At 36.1% G+C, this 18,067-nt stretch overlaps 2 protein-coding genes and 1 long non-coding RNA gene across 6 annotated transcripts; 2 read left to right on the forward strand and 1 right to left on the reverse strand.

Annotated features, from left to right (window-relative positions):
* The first annotated feature begins 1,638 nt into the window (after window positions 1-1,638).
* LOC132633597 (mediator of RNA polymerase II transcription subunit 8) lies at window positions 1,639-11,243 on the forward strand. Of its 3 annotated transcripts, none has more exons than XM_060350121.1 (11): window positions 1,642-2,031; window positions 2,637-2,761; window positions 3,311-3,435; window positions 3,510-3,690; window positions 4,128-4,235; window positions 4,317-4,387; window positions 5,422-5,709; window positions 8,892-9,101; window positions 9,817-9,870; window positions 10,635-10,689; window positions 10,850-11,243. In XM_060350121.1, the coding sequence occupies exons 1-11, from the start codon at window positions 1,850-1,852 to the stop codon at window positions 11,026-11,028; spliced, it is 1,578 nt and encodes a 525-aa protein (XP_060206104.1). In that variant the 5' UTR covers window positions 1,642-1,849; the 3' UTR covers window positions 11,029-11,243. The 3 variants fall into 3 exon arrangements, with proteins under 3 accessions (XP_060206106.1, XP_060206104.1, XP_060206105.1); XM_060350122.1 differs by having other exon boundaries at window positions 1,645-2,031; window positions 4,320-4,387; XM_060350123.1 differs by lacking the exon at window positions 10,635-10,689 and having other exon boundaries at window positions 1,639-2,031; window positions 10,850-11,023.
* LOC132633598 (uncharacterized) lies at window positions 11,134-12,047 on the reverse strand. The gene is made up of 2 exons (XR_009579697.1): window positions 11,752-12,047; window positions 11,134-11,565 (listed from the first exon to the last, which is right to left on the reverse strand). It is a non-coding gene; the product is annotated as an uncharacterized LOC132633598 (long non-coding RNA).
* Window positions 12,048-13,956: 1,909 nt separating this feature from the next.
* LOC132633599 (uncharacterized) lies at window positions 13,957-17,496 on the forward strand. 2 transcript variants are annotated; one of them, XM_060350124.1, is made up of 5 exons: window positions 13,957-14,111; window positions 14,271-14,532; window positions 15,376-15,530; window positions 16,530-16,666; window positions 17,089-17,496. In XM_060350124.1, the coding sequence occupies exons 2-5, from the start codon at window positions 14,288-14,290 to the stop codon at window positions 17,254-17,256; spliced, it is 705 nt and encodes a 234-aa protein (XP_060206107.1). In that variant the 5' UTR covers window positions 13,957-14,111; window positions 14,271-14,287; the 3' UTR covers window positions 17,257-17,496. The 2 variants fall into 2 exon arrangements, with proteins under 2 accessions (XP_060206107.1, XP_060206108.1); XM_060350125.1 differs by lacking the exon at window positions 13,957-14,111 and having other exon boundaries at window positions 14,118-14,532.
* Window positions 17,497-18,067: the final 571 nt, after the last annotated feature.

Here is an 18,067-nt window from a genome sequence, read left to right on the forward strand (position 1 = left end):
TAGACACCAATTTAAATATATGTATAAATTTGCATCCGCCTTTTCATGATGAGAGTGGTGCATCATGTGATTATGGTAAACATAATGAGTATATTGCTTCTGTTAATAGTCATTGTAGGATATTATAAAGGGAAAAATATTGTCATTCTATGTTATTATAAATTTTGGGTATGTAATTCTATCAAATTTTATTGATTGCGATAGCCGTTGGATGACGTTCAAAAAAACAAAAATTAACCAAAGAGAAACCGACACGATTGGAATGGTATCGAAAAGTCTAATTTTGATTATACGCCATAGAGTAACCGAATTATTGGTACGCTACTAATTCCTAAGAATAACCGATCGACCCGGACCATTGACACCCCTAGTTATGCTAATCCAACCATCTAACCATCTTTACCGAACAACAACCTCTGAAATGCACTTCTTGGACTATCTTCTTGATTATGCTGACCACTATATGCCTTTGGCTCTGAAACACCCTCTCATTTCTTTCCCTCCACAAGTGATAACACCTTTGCTTCAGCACTTTTCCCCTTTACAAATTTACTGGCCCATTGTACTTCAGCTTCCCAGCTGGTGGGGTTTCTAATAACATTATGCCATTGCAATATTTTTTACGTGAAGAGAATTGGCATGTAAAAAATTGATGAGAGTGACTCTCATCAGACGATTCTACTTTCTTCACCTAAACTGCAACTTAATTTACAAGTTGCATTTTTGAAGTGTGATTCGAAGTGCGATTTATAAGTCGCATTTGAAGTTCGGTTTATAAGTCACATCTAAAGTACATTTATAAGCCACATCTAAAGTGCAAGTTATATTTATTCTCATTTATGAAACGCGATTTCGCAATGCATTTCTAAAGCAAAAATCGAAAGAAGTACCTATATGGCTGTATTTTAAGACTCTTGTTTAAAAAATTGAAATTATAATATAAAAATATTTAATCGTCTTAAAATTAAATTCAAACTTATCAGACTGAAATTGAAAATCACAAACTTAAAATTTGAACTTTAAAAAAAAAATATGAATGTGAAATTCGACATTGTCAAAGCCTAACTTCAAACATAGATGTCTCAAATTGGCACATTGCACCCATAATACATGTGCTACAAAGCGCTATAAATACATTCATTTTGATTGATGTTTGCCCTCTACTTCAAGCACATATATGAAGTGCAGGCTTGTGTTAAACTTGAAGCTCATATTAAAAGTTTGCCCTCTTTGATAAAATTCATATATTTTGAAACTATTGGATACACTTTAAATATCATTTAAATTGGCTTCCTAATGCAAATTATAAACAAAAAATTTATTTATCGTATCACTAACAATAATATTCAGTTCCAAACAAGTTGAAAATGACTGTATAAATTTTCAATTGTCATGCTTGTTTTCATTTAAATTCATCTTATGCCTACATTATACACAGTTAAGATTATAAAATATTTGCTTTATCATTATATCTAAAATAAATAGTTCTAATAATGTTTACATGGAAATAAAATGTATCAATTTGGAAAATTTTACATATGCATCATTTTCAATTTTATTAAACAATAATTGAAATTAAAAATTAGGGTAAATCCCACAAACAATAAACGTTTGTGATAATTTTTTTTTTTTTTTTAATAAATATTTTCATAAGAGGCGTCAAGAGTGCATCAAAAAATCAAAACTATTAAATAGGTGAGTTCTGGGGGTAATTAGGATTAGTAAAAGCCAAGGTAGATGGTGAATAAAAAAATTGAAGTAAGTATTGAAAAAGGTTGTGGTTTGTGGAAGATCGAAATTGCAACATAGTAATAAAATTTAGGAGTGAGGTTGATCAGTGTTGGCGGCCATGGAAGATCAACAACAGCAACAGCAACAGGCGGCCAGGGTGGTGGAGGGTCTGAACCCAGCTGTTCAACAGCAACTGAACCTGGAATCCGTTAAAACTCGAGCCGTTAGTTTATTCAAAGCTATTTCTCGCATTCTTGAAGATTTTGACGCCATTGCTCGCACCAATGCTGTCCCCAAATGGTTCGCTTCTCTTTAATTATTAATTAATTTCTTAGATAGTTGTTTACCCTAGTTATGAATGAGGTTAACTAATACTAGTAGTCTACACGATAAGGTTCATGATTTGAAGATGATATTATGTTTGCTGAGGGATCAAGTTCTAGAAAAGCTGGATTAGCCCCCAAAATGAAGGTGAGTACACGGCACTGCGGTGACTAAATGTACACATTCCAAATATATAGGTCTGTCTTCTACGAGAATGTCAGAATCATGAATTATAGAATCGCTGAAATGGAGAAATGCAGCGAAACAACGCTGGGGCCAAGCCTTACTGGTGCATGTTTTAGGTTAGATGTAGATTAGTGGACGTGCCTCAAGTTTCTTCGGACGGTACCATTATTCAGAAAACAAACAAGATATACTTGCATATTTGTTAGTACAAAGGAATGATGCATAAGAAGATAGGCTTACACGTTTGATATCGATTTCCTTTTTGGTATTTTATTAGACTGCTGGTTTTTCTTTCCATATTGTTTGGAAGATGGAATCCAAATTTTCCAATGCCCTTTTCACAAGAAATCTGATCCCACTTTCACACCTTTAGTTCTAATAAATCTTTTTGTCAGGCAAGATATTCTGGGGCAATTTTCTATGGTGAATCTCGAGCTTTATAACATTGTCGAGGATATTAAGAAGGTTTCTAAGGCTTTCGTTGTACACCCCAAGAATGTAAATGCTGAGAATGCTGCAAGTATGGACTTCTTCACTCACACTTGGTAACTTTGTAAAGTTGGACTTTTATTATCCTTTCTTAATTATACATGCGAACCAATGATATTTGTCATTCCATACAAGCAAGTATATAGGTAGTCAGTAGGAAAGTGAATTATCGAGATGGTTGGTATCTTAATAATTCTCTTCTCTTGGAAGCTGCCTAAGTTATACACATATTTAGTTCGACTGTTAAGTAGCTCTTGATTTAACAGTTTTACTTGCTGACTTGCTGTGGATATTTGATATACATGTTTGCATAACTAGATAACACGATGGTCAGTTACTATTGCTATCAATCTTATTTTCATGTGGTGAAATTGTTTGAGCATAATCTGTCAATCAATCAACCACGCCCAATCCCAAATTAGCTGTGGTATTGTTTGAGCATCAAATCTTGCCAAATTTCCGAAAAGGTTATAGAAAGAAAGAAACATATAGTGTTTGGGCTGTTGGGTATATTTGTGTTGACAGAGAATCCGAAATATACTTTCTCTCATTTGTTAGTTGCAAATACTTTTCGATGCAGTTCTACCTGTTATGCTGTCATCAAAGCTGCTGCCAGAGATGGAAGTTGAAGATAATGCTAAAAGGGAGCAATTATTACACAGCATGCAGAACCTATCGGTAGCATCCCAAATTGAGAAGTTGAAGGTGGAAAGCTCTGCAGATGCTATTTCTTCTGTTTCTCTATCTGTGTGGCATTCTAAGATTCTTATAAATCACAGGTTAGAATTGATATGATTGGAGCAGCATGTGAAAGTGCTGAAAAGGTCATAGCTGATACCCGCAAAGCCTACTTTGGAACCAGACAAGGGCCAACACTGCTTCCAACTATTGACAAGGCACAAGCAGCAAAAATTCAGGAACAAGAAAATTTACTTCGCACTGCAGTAAACCACGGCGAAGGTGATAATTTTGTGTTCTGAGTCTTTTTCCTAGAAAGATTGTTTCTTCTTCCCAGTGTTTGTTAAACTTTTTTGCACACATGAGACATTGAGGCTTAAGATCCTTGGAACCCAATGGTCCCTATGTTGATGCTTATTCTACTTAAACTAAAAGAAAGAGATAAGGATTCTTGCGAACTATCATATCCATTCAGTGCCTTGTTGATCAGAATATTGCACATATTTTCCGATGACAAATTGATGTAGTATATGGAGGGTGAAAATTGCAAGTCAGATGTTTCTATGTGGGGATGCTATGATCACAACATTTATGTACAACACACTTGAAAATGTGTTTAGTGTGTCTGTAGCATCTCTTTGGTGGTGTTTGGAGGTACACTGGTTTATGACTTATTTGGTTACATATATGCTCACAGATTTCATGAAACTGGTATGCAGGGTTACGTGTACCTGGTGACCAAAGACATATTACTTCTGCACTTCCTGGTCATTTGTTAGATGTGCTTGCAGTGGCTGATGGGCCCCAGTCTTTCACTGATTCATTCGGTAGTCTATCATATATTGTTGTCCTGTGTCTCCACTTTATTTCATGAACATTTGACTAGAGAAACTGATACTGTGTTCAAGTAGGGACTTATCTGAAGAATACTCCTCCCTTTTCATCAAGCAATGTTAATAGTCAGGGAGCTTTGTTACAGGTCAGATTTCCTTTTAATTTTCCTTGTAAATGAGCCTTATGCTTAAGAATGAAGATCAAGTTGTAACACATGATTTTACTTCCACCTCCTCCTGTAATTTTGTTATTAAAAAGGGGTTATGAACAAAGAGACAAGTAGTTATCACACAATTATGTCATGCTATCTTTCTCTTTGAGAAAGAGGAGCCTTTGCACAAAGGTAAGAGTTGCGCCGTGTGACCAGGGGGTCACAGGTTCAGCCATGTGTAGGTCTCGCGCAAAAATGCGAAGTAAGGTCCGGCCCATCCTTATTGCACCGGGCTATCTTTTTTTGTTTTCTGTACGGTTCATTTTTTTTCCTGTTCCCGGGGAGGGGATTTAAATTTTTTGCATGCCTTTTCATTCCCGGTGCACTCTAGGTTTAAAGACCCCTTTCTAGGTCGACCAACCTGGTTCTGTCTTAAGTATGTTCCGTAGACCAAATGGATACCAAAAAACCTGTACATCTTATAATGGGTTTAGATCCATTAGTTACTGAAGGAGTTTACAAGGTCCGTTATAGTATTTAAAAATCATATACACGTTCTATGTTACACCAAATACACATACCTGATTTTAATTAACATCCACTACTGCGAATTGTTCATTGTTTATTACATACTTGGTTACCCATTAACTTCTCGTGCAAGTGTTAACACCTTTTTTTTTTTTTTGGTTGGGGTGAAAGAGGTGGTAAGATTATTTCCCTCATTTATTTGAATTTAATGGAGGATGGAGATTAAGTAGAGAGGTCTCCATGTTTGTTATTAAACACTTATGTAATAGATCGAATAGGAGATGCAAATCTCTTCACTTCTATTCATTGCGCTAATCAGCATCAGGGACACAATAGATTATTAACCTGCAGGAAGTAAACTAATTATATCCTTTTTCCTTTTTTTCTCCCTAACTTAAACACAACATGAAATCAGCGTTCCCCAAGTTACATTTATGTATTGAGTCCATATCTCCTTTGAAGTTCTTCAGTTCTAATTCTATATATTGCTCTTGGAGTAGGCTTCTGGAGCATTTCGGGCTGCGGCTTCTCCTTCTGGGACCACTTCCTTTGATGCTACAACAGCATCCCCCTTGCAACATGTCAACTCACCTAGGTCAAGTGCTAACATGATGAATACACCATCTCCTCAGCAACAGACCCATCAGCAACAGCAGCAACAACAACAACAGCAGCAGCAGCTGCAGCAGCATCAGCTCCAGCAGAGGCAGAGAATGATGCAGTTACCTCAGCAGCAACTTCTTGCCCAGCAACAGCTTAGGCAAGCCTCAATGCCTGGACTGGGACAGGTACAGTTTGTACAACCATCTTGACTGATTTAAGGTATCTCTTTGTGAATTTGCACGAGGTAGAGTGTGCTTATTCTGCAATATCCTATATGCTTTTTTTTTTTTGGTCAAATAAGTTAGTTTTCCTAACAAAATAAGGTGATAACTGCGATTACTAGCTGTATACAAGAGAGCACTGTACGAAGAACTAGCTTTGTTATCCTATCAGTCATCTATAAAAATCAGTGAGTTACTGTGTGCTGAAAAACAGAAAAGATAACAAAATATACTTTGTGTAGCATAAGATTTTCCCCTGCTCAAATGTCTGTTGTATGCTTTCCAGATTGTCCAATATATTGCATAAGGGATGTCTTCTGCCACTCTTTTTCTATTTTTGCTGCCTTATCTAAGATTTCAAGCATCCCAAGTCAGTCTTTAACATTTTAGATGTCTATAAACAGCAGCAGCCATAATTTATTAGCAAAACTGCTGTGTATTAATAATTGTTTTTTTTTTCACCATTCCCCTTTGCACATAAAGGACAGGCACACCTATATCTTCTTTTGTTTCCTCCAATTGTCAGCTGTGAGAATTGAAGCCCAGACAGCTTTCCTCACAAAAATGCTACTTTTTTGGCCTTAAACTGCCCAAATAGCTGCATTAGGGAATCGCTTGACTTATGACAACCCATAAATGGATTTAGGTGTAGGAGAGCCTGATGAATCACCATCCAACTGCGAAACACCGTTCTCATCTTGCAAAAATACAGAAGTTGCAGCCAAAAGTTGTTTACCTCATCCACCTCCGAGTCATTATGATTCATTTGAAAGGTCCAGAAAAGAGTTCTCTCAGCCACATCCCATGTTGACTTTAACGAATTGGGAGAAGTCCTCCCAGTTGTGCGGTTTCGGCCTCCAAGGTGCTCTTTAATAAGGACTGGTGACTTTTCATCCCCCTTTGCCTTCCATATGTACTCCTTTGACCATGCTCTGGTGCTATATTTATCACCTCTAGACCTCCAATCCCATTTGCCGCATGATGTTTTATTGCAACACTTTTAAGTCCCTCAGCCAGGGCCACTGTCCTATAGATGAGATGTCAGTTTGTTCCAACAAATATAAAACTTCACCGTAGATACATGCAATTCTAGTGAGAACATATTATAAGTAGGCACCTTGGAAAGTAGATAAGTTTGAAAGTTACTCATTAAGATGGAAAGAAATATAACTAATTTGCCACTTTTTGACAGGTATGTTGTCCACTGATATTCTTATGCAATGTCTTTGCCTCAAATACTTTATTCCTGACTATGGGTAGTCAATTATTTTTTCCGAAATATTGATGGTCTCAACAGTAGAGGAGTATTTCCGTCTCAAAATCCAAATAATATTCATTACTGAAAGTGGTTCTTTCGGTCATTCATCTAAAGGAGGCTGTTGACTTTGAATTCGACCAACTGAGATATCGGGAAACAAATTCTAGGTTTCTTCATTCGGAGTGAATTCTTAGCCTATTTTTGTGCTCTTTTTACAGTCAAAGACTAACCAAAAAAAATTAAAAAGAAAATAGATTCATAATTTGGATACCTTATATGAATTCCACACATTGGCATTGTTTCGATATGTCTTATTGGTGAACCCTAGTATGTTAGGACTTAGGACCGGATACTAGTTTTACAGCCAAGTACCTGATCAACCTACAGGATTCCCAACTTCTCCAAGAGGAATCATATCTCATTTCTCTATATTAGTCTGGAGCCCTCAACTCTCCGGACCGTAACAAACATGTTTGGCTTTTCTTTTGAAAGGGATGAGGAGATCACAGGAGAATCCTGACTTTTGTTACGCATATAATGGTTATGGTCATTTATGTGCTGCTCTGGAGTTTAATTCTGTAACAGCCCAGTCAGCTAGTGATATTGTCCGCTTTGGGCCTAGGCCCGCACGGCTTTATAACGCGTTATTAGGGTGTAAGGCATGCTTACATATATACCTAGCATCTCTGTGTTTTACCGATGTGGGACTTTCCTCCTAAGCTAGGGTGTCACATACAACCCTCGCATGGACCAGCGTCCTCCCTGAGGTTTGCCCCGCCTATTCGTGATTTGCCTAAACTCAGTTGAACTTTGACCCACCACCGACAAGGCTGACACTGGAGTGACTCTGATACCATATCTAACAGCCCATCCCGCTAGTGATATTGTCCGTTTTGGGCCTAGGCCCGCATGGCTTTGCTTGTATACCCAACATCTTTCTTGTGTCCTGCCAATGTGAGGCTTTCCTCCGAAGCTAGGTTGTCACAAATTCACTTGACATTGTACAAACTAGCTCCAGTAATCAGTACAGCCTAGATACCAAACCCTACCCTGTATTATGCATGAATATAAATGTGGTCGCAAATAAACCAGGAACATGCATTATCTTGACATATAGTGCTTCATACACAGATGCAAATATGCATCTATGTCTATAAAAGAAAAGGAAATAAAACCTATTGCAGAACCTAACCTAAATCCGCAAGCTACGTTCTCCATTTACCAAAGAGAATTAGGACCATTTTACCAATTAAAAAAAGGAGAATTAGGACCATTTTCCGATTCATTGAACTTAAACTTAATATGATTCATCCGTCCTTATTTAGCATTCAGATAATTCACGGAGAGGTCAGATTACCTGGTAACACGTGCACAATGGCTATTTGGATATACAACATGCATAAATATCTACTTCAAATTCTTTTCAAGGGGCACTGTTTGTTTATTTTCTACCTAGATAATTGTTTACTCCAAGATTACACTATCTTCCAAAGACCTTAACACTAATCTTTAAAGAAAAAAGGGGGACACATTTTCTTTTTTTGGCTATTTTTTGGTGTAAAGAAAGCTTTGTAGATGGCACAGAATCTTTACTTAGACATGATTGATACCTTGTAAGATAGAACAGGGATGCTCTGTGTGGTTTTTTGAATTGTAAATATGGCTGGAGCACAGCCTTTAAGCTGATATTAATACAATGTTACTATTATCAGAAAAATAACAATTGATTTTCTGCACTTCCAATATGCTTAGCATGAACGACTTCTTCAAACGTGAATATAATCATTATCTATTTGGTAAGAATATATTAGTTTCTGTTACATAGAAGAGTATGTAATAACTAATGAACCTGCTTTATCAAATGGTAACCAATGAACCTGTTTATTAGCTGCACGGTCAGCCTCAGGTGCAGTTCTCTCAGCCACTGGGAGCACAGCAGTTTCAAGGTAGGCAGCTACCATCTGGTGCCATTCATCACGGTCTGGGTCAAAGTCAGCTCAACCAAGGAAATCAGCTGAATCGACATCTAAACCAGTTTTCTAGTTCTATGAATACCGCACTATTCAATTCTGCCCAAAGCACACCAAACTCTCAGATGGTGAGTCACATATTCCAGTTTTTATTTTATTTCCTTCTTCATCAGGCAGCCTGTCCGTAATGACTTAGTTGTTTTGTCAGATAATTTTAAGTTCAAAATCACCGGTTCTGCTGTTTTCTACCTCTATAAATTAATTTGGGATTGTCTTGTTTTCTTACTGTGGCAAGTCGCAGAACTGAAGAATGCAAGTTGTTTATCACGTGCATTGAACTGGTATTTCTCATAATGAAGATTTCGGGAATCTTTGAAGCTGATGGTTCTAATAAATACGTGTTGTATTAGATGTATTGAACCAGTTTGAACCAGAAGTTTTAGAAAGTTTTCATCCATATTTGGTTCTATCTCATAGTTTGTCAACTAGTTTTTTTCCTCTAAAGGTACTCAATGTTGTATAGCACATGCTATGAGGTTATAGATCACTAGGCGAGCTGTATACGTGGTCCCTCCCTTTGACATAGATATAGCTACCTCAGAATACATGCTAATACACTGGTCTGTTCTGTGTCATTCTCATCATATCTTTTGATTATTAGCTGTTTATTGCTTTATTATATGTTTTATTACAAGCTATTTCTTTATGACTTGTTCTACCATTAAAGTATGCTGAAAGTACGCATCATAATTTCTAAATTTGTTGGGCATTCTTTTCTTGACCTTAAAATTTCAAATATCCAGTCTGCTTCAAATATTATGTTAAACTTATTCTGTATGGCAGATCTCAAATATGTCAGCAATGATGCCATCACAAAATCTTCTGCCACGAACGCAGGTGTGTCAAAATGTTTTTCCTATTGCTGTTGTCATGCACGCTGGAGTTATTATTCGGTTAATATTATACTCCCTCCGGATCAAAAAAAGTCTCCACTTAGCCTTTTTTTCTTGGGTCAAAAAAAGTGTGCACTTATTAAATCAAGAAACAATTAACCTTATCTTTCCAGATTTGCCCCTATTAAGTGTTATGTGATCAAATCCCTATGCTTATTTAATTAGGGGTAGTTTAGTCAACTTACATATTTTTTTTCTTGGAGTGCGTAGTTTCTTAAGGGGAGTGCAAATGGCTAAGTGGACTCTTTTTTTGATCCGGAGGGAGTAATTCACGACGAAGTGAACTGAATACCATCTCTGAGTTGAGAGAGCGATCTTGATATCTTTATTTAGCTTCAAAAGGAGGAAGTCCATTTGTCTTTTGCGGGAGTGTTGAATGGAATTTTCTATTTTATTGGCATTATACACCTTAAGTATTTTCTGTTTTGAGATTTGTCTTGACTGTCAATTTGGTTTAAATTGACGGGAGGCTATAGCTTTGTTGTGCTTCCAACTTGTGCGAGCTAAGTATAATCTTTTCCTTGCCTTCATTTCTTGAAGTTGACTATATAAGTGTGTTATGAGTCTATCACATGTTCAAGGACATTTGTACTTCCAATATGAAGATTCTGCTTTTTGAAAGCCATTTGCATGGGAGTAACCTAATTTTCCACGTTTCTTTTATATTTCGTTGTCAATTGTTTTATGGCCTCATATGACTGCTTTCAGTATGGAATATCTGGTGGAACTCGGAATCTTGCTGCTGCAAACCTGAGTGATCAAAGTAAAAACACCTCCTTTACTCATCCTTCATATAGTTCTGTTCATAAGGATTTTTCTTCCTTTTTAGACCGAAGAGAGGGTGTTGTATACCAAATGAGAGTGCAGCTTATTTCTAGTTGCATAACATTTGCACATTAACAGAGATGGTGCTTTCTCTGCAGTGTTCAATATGGGAGGAAACAATCCTGGTATGATGTCAATGCAACAACAGCAGCAGCATGGCACATTTGGAAACATGTCACAAAATACACAGAATCTGCAGCAGGGTATGATGCCTCATCAGAACACACCTCAGACCCACCCTTCCTTTCAGCAACAAAGACCACAAGGCCAACAGTGAAGTGTCTTCAAATTAGAAGGAAAGGGATATGTATACCAAACCTCAGCAATTCCTACCTTTGTTTGATCCTGATACAGTATGCAAAGGCCGGATTCTTGCAGGACATTTTAATTAAAACATTACATTTGTTAAAAGAAGATTGTAAAATTACATGTCTTGTACATTATTCAGTACTAAATGTAAATCAGAAGATCATGCCATCAGCATTTATTTGCCACTCCACATCTTTTTTACAGATTCCTTGTACCCAAGTTAGAAGCTATATTTGGCGTGTCAATTTGAGACACTAAGAATGCAATCCAAATGAAGCAATTGGAATGACATTTTTCCTTAAATTCTAAGATACTTGTTCAGTAACATAGGGCGTATCGTGAAATAATAACTGAGGATCAGGGATCTTATAAAGCCAGTCTGTCTGGCTTTGCTTTTTCTCTGATACACTCAACTGTTTTGCGGCAGTCGTTAAGATGTGTGAGCTGGTGACATCTTTTTCTGGTTGAAAAAAAGGTGCAACATCTCTGAAAGAACCATTTCAACCTGTGTATTTCCCATAATCCAAGAGGGACAGACAGACGAAACAAAAATTATAAAAGATTAAAAATGCAGAAAGAGGAGTTCTAGCTTTTAGAGGAAAGATACATGACAACATCAATCCACAGGTGAAAGTGGCAGTGGTGGGGGTGGGGAAAAAGGAAGTGAAAAGCAGAGTAGGAGCTTGCTTACAAGTCTAAAAGGCAGGAGGAGCATGTGGAATGGAGCTTATGATGAGGTTGGAGTTGGTGATCTAGGGAAAATGAGGCTGTCTGGTAGAGGATGTCTGCATGAGGGGAAGAGGGTGGTGAGAATGGCGGGGAAGGAGAAGGAGATGAAGAGAAATGGTAATGGTGATGTGCAGGTCCTACACTCACAGGAAGTGGAGATCTGGGAGTTGGGGGTGACGACGATGGCGAGGGACTTGCATAACCACTGACCATTCTGAGTTATCTTCCTTCCCCCTGGCCGTGTGTTATGCCCTGCTTTTTAAGTCTCCCCCGTTGAGTTTTGAATTGTAGGTAAACCAAACGGTCATTTAGTAAGCTATACATATAAGTAGTATATACCGCTTTATCTCGAAATCTCACATTCCAGTCCCGAGTTTCCAACAACCAATCCACTTTGTATAATAGTTCTTCTATATACCGTATTACGGAGTGTCGGTATATACACATATATATAGATACAACTACACCAAACCATATAAAGCACTGCAATTGTTTTGCTCCTGCAGCTGGTCTCTTACTCCAAACGTCCATTCTGTTGCAGAGGATTGCATACAACTGGTAATCACAGTATGGAAGGCAACTGGAATCTCTACGCATGCAATATCGGATATTTATACCTGGTTGGCCAAGTTATAGTAGTGTACAATTTTAAATCTGCAAATAACGTAAGAGAAAAATTTAAACCATAGGTGGAAGAAAAATATTTTTGAGTTATTTCTAAAGAGCGATTTTAAGCCAGAAAATAACGGTAGAGACAAATTTGATCTACAAAGGAAAAGAGAACATTTTTGAGTGAATTCTAATTAGTCAAAGCCGACCCATTTGCGTTTTTTCATATTCTAAGACCAAAAAAAATTGACAGCATATGATCGGTCACGTACAACTTCAAGTAGGGCACTGATAATTTAGATCAATCAAATAACGATATTTCTATACATATGGTATAAGTTGGCCTAATCAATTTGTCCATTTAGATTTATATAGGACGAACCAACATTGTTACTTTAAGACAAGTTTTATATTTAAAGAATATATTAACCATATGAATCTTCTTTTACAGAATATAACTTGTTTAACCTATAAACTTACAGAGTAAAAAAGGAACGGAGCAAGTATTTGTTTAACTTAATGTAAATATCAGATACAGATAAGATTTACTCCAATGAGGGTAAACATGATTCACTAATAAATAATAGGGTGAAAATCAAACTCCTCTTCAACTTTGAACAATAGTCATTCTCCCCCCTTTATCCTAATTGACATTTTAAATTCTTATTTTACCCTTATTTTATCAACTTGTCTTTTTTTCTTTTACTTCTTTAAAATCATGATTTTTTTAATCTCTTTAATTTATGTAACAAATTTCCTATACAAAATAAATATTATTTTCGAGACGGAAAAAGAAAAGTGAGAAATACTAGTTGAGTATATAACTTAGTGCAATTCTATAATGAAATAAATAAAAAGAATAAGAATTTTTTATTATTAATAATAATCAAAACACTGATATCTATTTATACAAGTAAAAATAACATGTAATAATGATTTTATAAATATATTTCAATGAAGATAATATAAAATAATTAATATAAAATAGAGATATATTCTGTAACAAATTCCTAAAAGATAATCTATTTATGTTATAAATGATTTTAAGTAACAATTTAAAATATTCTATTAATGGCAACCAAAAATCATTTATATATTGACAATACACACACACATACATATATATGTAAAAATAAACGGTAATGTCAGTGTGTACTTAATGCATGTAATATTAAAATACCAATCATAAAAAGTAATATTTGATTTTGTGATAAATTCATAAATGGATTATTCTACTTATAATATGAATTTAAATAAAAAATGTATAAATAGCTAGGTTAAAAATATTAAATTTTATATAACATAAAAAGGTATTACATAAATAGAGGATTGAAAATGTCAAGGGTAAAATAGACATTCCTTAAAATAAAGGGGAGAGAATGTCTATTATTCATAGTTGAAGGGGGAGTTTGATTTGTAAAGTAAAGTTGGGGTAACCCATAAATAATATGTAATAATACGTTGTTTGCAAAACAAACCAATTAACATTTGATTAAGTTATTGTATGTAAAAGTTTATTCACGTAAAAAAGGATAAGAACTCAATAATAACATAAGACGGATAATAAGCAAATTCTAAATTGATTTATTACTACTACTTATTGTTGTTAGAAAGAAGTGATAAGTTTGAGGTGACGCAAAGTCAAAAGGAAGAAGTGTAGAGAGAGAAGGAGGTTAAAAAGGAAGTATCATCATCTCTCGGCGCTACACATCGGTATGTATGTTCCCAAATTTAGTTTTCAGTCTTTTAATTAAACAAGTGATAAGTGTGCAGATTATTACTCCACCACCATCCATATATTCTTTCATTACTGCTGTAGTAGCTAGGGATTGTGGAATTTATTGGCTTTACTCATTTGATGATTGCATATAGTGTGGTTTTCTTGTCCGATGTCAAACCAAGGGAAGCACGTCCCTCCTGATTGTGCTTTTGGGAAGCTTCCAGATCATGTGCTTGTTGAAATTTTCATTCGCGTCCCTACCTCTGACTGGGGACATTTATCTTGTGTTAAGAAGCACTGGGCTCATCTCTTTCGCCAAGACTTGTTGTGGAATGCTGCTCTTCTCAGGACTTTTCCTCTCGCTCCCCGCGATAACAGATGGCCAGGCCCTATTCCTCAAGGCTCGGCCAAAAGGTGTCATGCACTCTTTTATTATCGAATTCTCAAATCTCATAAAATTAACACATCTCATGATTCACTTCATTTCTACTTTTTTTCCATATCGAATGTCTCTCTTTGTCTTTCTAATTTCATGCTAAAATAACCTACCTTACCTCTTTTTACAATTCAGCATAACCTCTTCAATCCTACTTGCAAAGACATTTTGGAGGGAGAAAAACACTTTTGCCTTTATCTTACAAATATTCCATATATATTGAAAAAAGATAAATTTCATCTGTTCTGGGTAAAACATGACACTCTGGATTGTCTGCATCACCATATTCCTGCATTAGTCATGTTAAGATAGACACGAGACTGTTAAGAAACATATCAAGTTTGCTCTGATCAAAAGGATTATGGTTATGTACGCTTTGAAGATAGATATACCTCCTTAATATTCTAAGAAAACAGACAGTGACGTCCGTCTGCACTCTGAACTAAATAAGACTGAAGGTAAAAGCTTATTTAGAGGTTAATAGTTAATTTGAGTTTGCCCGCAAGGGTGGCTCAGTTGGTTGAGCATGGGGCTTCCATAATGGACGTCTCAGGTTCGAAACCGCCTGCCTACAACAGCAGGGGCTTTGCCTTTGGGGTTATCTCGCCACATGGGGCTTGCCTAGTGTGGGTTATCTCTTCTGTGTGGTTTGTGGGCTATTGCACAAGAGCGGGATTTAACCTATGCCCAGCCAAAGGGTAGCGGCTGCGGGTTCCCTTGTCATAAAAATAGTTAATTTGAGTTCAATGTACTTTGATTTGATAAATCATTTTTTGTCTTAATTCGTATTTTCCTATGAGTGACAATTTACCTTGTTTCAGGAGATATACTGCATTATATATCAGCAAACAGATCTTTTCACTGGGTGAAAAATTGGACGACGAGATTGTTGGTCACGTTTATTTATTTCTCAAAGAGCAGCTTGAAATTTCAAAAATGCCCCCTTTGTCTGGAGTACTTCATGGAACCATCATAGGTGCACTCTCAGCTAATGACCTACATTTCTGCCATTCCTCTTTTCTTGTTATGGTGGACCTCTTGCTGTTTCTTATATAACAAATCCAAATAGATACTTCAGATGTGAGGATTTCAGTATGACAATCTTGGTCTGCCTTTCTTATCTCCTGAATTTGTACCGCTAAGCTTTAGCACTTCCATCCACGTACAAAGGAAATCATGTTCTCATTTGGATCATGATACTTTATTGCCAAAAATGTTATATTCGTGAAAAATGAACTAGGTAGAAAATCAGCATAGTCATTTTCTGGCAAGGGAAACGTTAAGAACCATCGTGGCATCGTGCTAAAGAATAATAGCAAAAAGAGTCTGTCTTGATAGGTTACTCCAATCTCTTTAGTTCGAAAACAGGCAGGACCCTCTACTAGCCTACTAGGTATTACTTTCCAAGTTTTCACGACAGCATAAAGCTAATGAAAGGTGAATATATCAATAAAAAATTTGAAGTACAAAATAAATTGTTTCTGAAACATAAGAGTCTAGCGGTTCTAGACATCTCACAATTATCCCTGCACTGTGTAGAAACCTTGAAAAAAAAAAAAAAAAACCTCCTGACAAACACCGAACAAATGTATAATATGCTAGATTGGAAGGAGCCACTACAACCATTCACACTGTTCCACAATACCCTCCAGAAATGAATAATATAAGATAAAAGGCGGACAAGGAATATGATTGTGCTAGATTCTTGTGAACTAGTGAAACTGGAAGTATAGACACAGAAGATTATGTTTGGTTATGCTCTTTTGTTGTAAGGTTTGGTTACACTCTTCTTCTGTGTAGATGCACCGTACATCTATAATAGTAGGCGTTAGATCAGAAACTAGTTTGATATGGTCCCATATTATGGATGGATCTATTCAGTGTCTAACGCTCTCTGCACTCATACTACCCCGATATTAACATATTATTTAACTTCTCAACCCTATAATATTGTTTTGTCTTCTTCCTTCTCCAGATCAGTTTATTGCCTGTGGTAAGTCAAGGGACATAGCTCATGAGCTTGCTTCAATAATCTGGCTGGCTGTGATTGACAACATGGAGGAGAATGAACAAACATTTAATTTACTAAAGCGTCTTGCATCAGAAGGGGATGTAAGCAAATTTGGAGAATCTTCTATTCCTTGTTGTACTTCTGATAATTACTGTGTCTGTCCTGTATTGATTGTCCTGTTATGATGAGCATCATCTTTGTAAGGTCAAAATTGGGGGTTGGAGTTATGCAAGTCAGTGGTCTTGATGTGTGATTGTGTCCAATAGTTATTAAATCAAACTGTTGTGATAGTTTTGTGTTGTTTAATCTGCTAGTTTATTTGTTATGTGGTAAGGGACTGGAATGTAAGAACCTATCCAAAAATTAAAGATGGACGATAAAAGCATAAAAACAAATAGAGCATGTGAAATATTTCCATCTCATTCTCGAGTCTTTTGACGCAATTATTTTACTTTATCTTCAAACAGTTTTCATGCTTTCGTTAATAACTTAGTGCTTCGTCTGTCCTTCAATATTTTTGCAGGTGATCTTGCCTTTCCCGTATTCAAGGTCTTATAAAGTCCAATGGAGAGTGTTTGAAAGGCTTTTTACAGACTTCCGCGACTGCTTGAATCATGTGGAGTATTGTGATCTTTTGGCATGCGCCAAGCAAAAGTTCCAACCTGTACCGTCCACTTGGTTGGGCTACTAGCTTGGCAGCATAATATTACAGTACAGTATGCAAGTCTACTGCACACGAATAAAAATGAAACGATGTCCTCCGCGGACATGCTTAAGACTGATTGCAGATAGCGCGGGTGTCTATTTTGTACCTGATTTTTTAAAATGTAATTTTGCAAGACATGTATAATGGAACATGACGATGGACAAGGTTATGAATTGTAAATGCATATTGTAAAGATCAATGTTCGAAATGAATGTCCTTTAAATACACATGAGAATTACACACAGAAGGTACCCAAGCTATCGCAGTCTTCCAAAGAATGTCTTATAAATATTAAAGCTATTTTAAAGCTATTAATCTTTCATTAAATGTTTAGTAAAACAGGTTTCGATATTGGGTATTTGCTTGCATAAACAAGTTAAAAGACTCTAGGCCATGGGAAAGCCTAATAAAATCATTGGACTGTTCATGAATATTGTAGCATACAGAATGAAAAGTTAGCAAATATAGAACATTCTGTCAAACTTGGTTCATAGTCGAAGTTTACTTTAGACCAACAACTAATCAAAAGACCAAGTCAAACTTAATAGTCTAACAAAAACATGATAAGATATATCTGGATATTTTATTGCAAGTAGTTGACCAAACCATCTACCTCACTTAGGAATCATCACAATTTGGAGCGGAACCATTTCGAGATCTACTAGAGCAAATATGGATAGTGTTAAAATACTTTATATTTGTACGAAAAAAGAATAATATATGACTGAAATTTAACAATTTTATGATGTATCTTCTGTATGTCATATATATGAATACGTGCTGCTATATCATATAT

This window comes from Lycium barbarum, chromosome 3 (genome assembly GCF_019175385.1).
Source record: "Lycium barbarum isolate Lr01 chromosome 3, ASM1917538v2, whole genome shotgun sequence".
Classification (NCBI taxonomy): Eukaryota; Viridiplantae; Streptophyta; class Magnoliopsida; order Solanales; family Solanaceae; genus Lycium; species Lycium barbarum.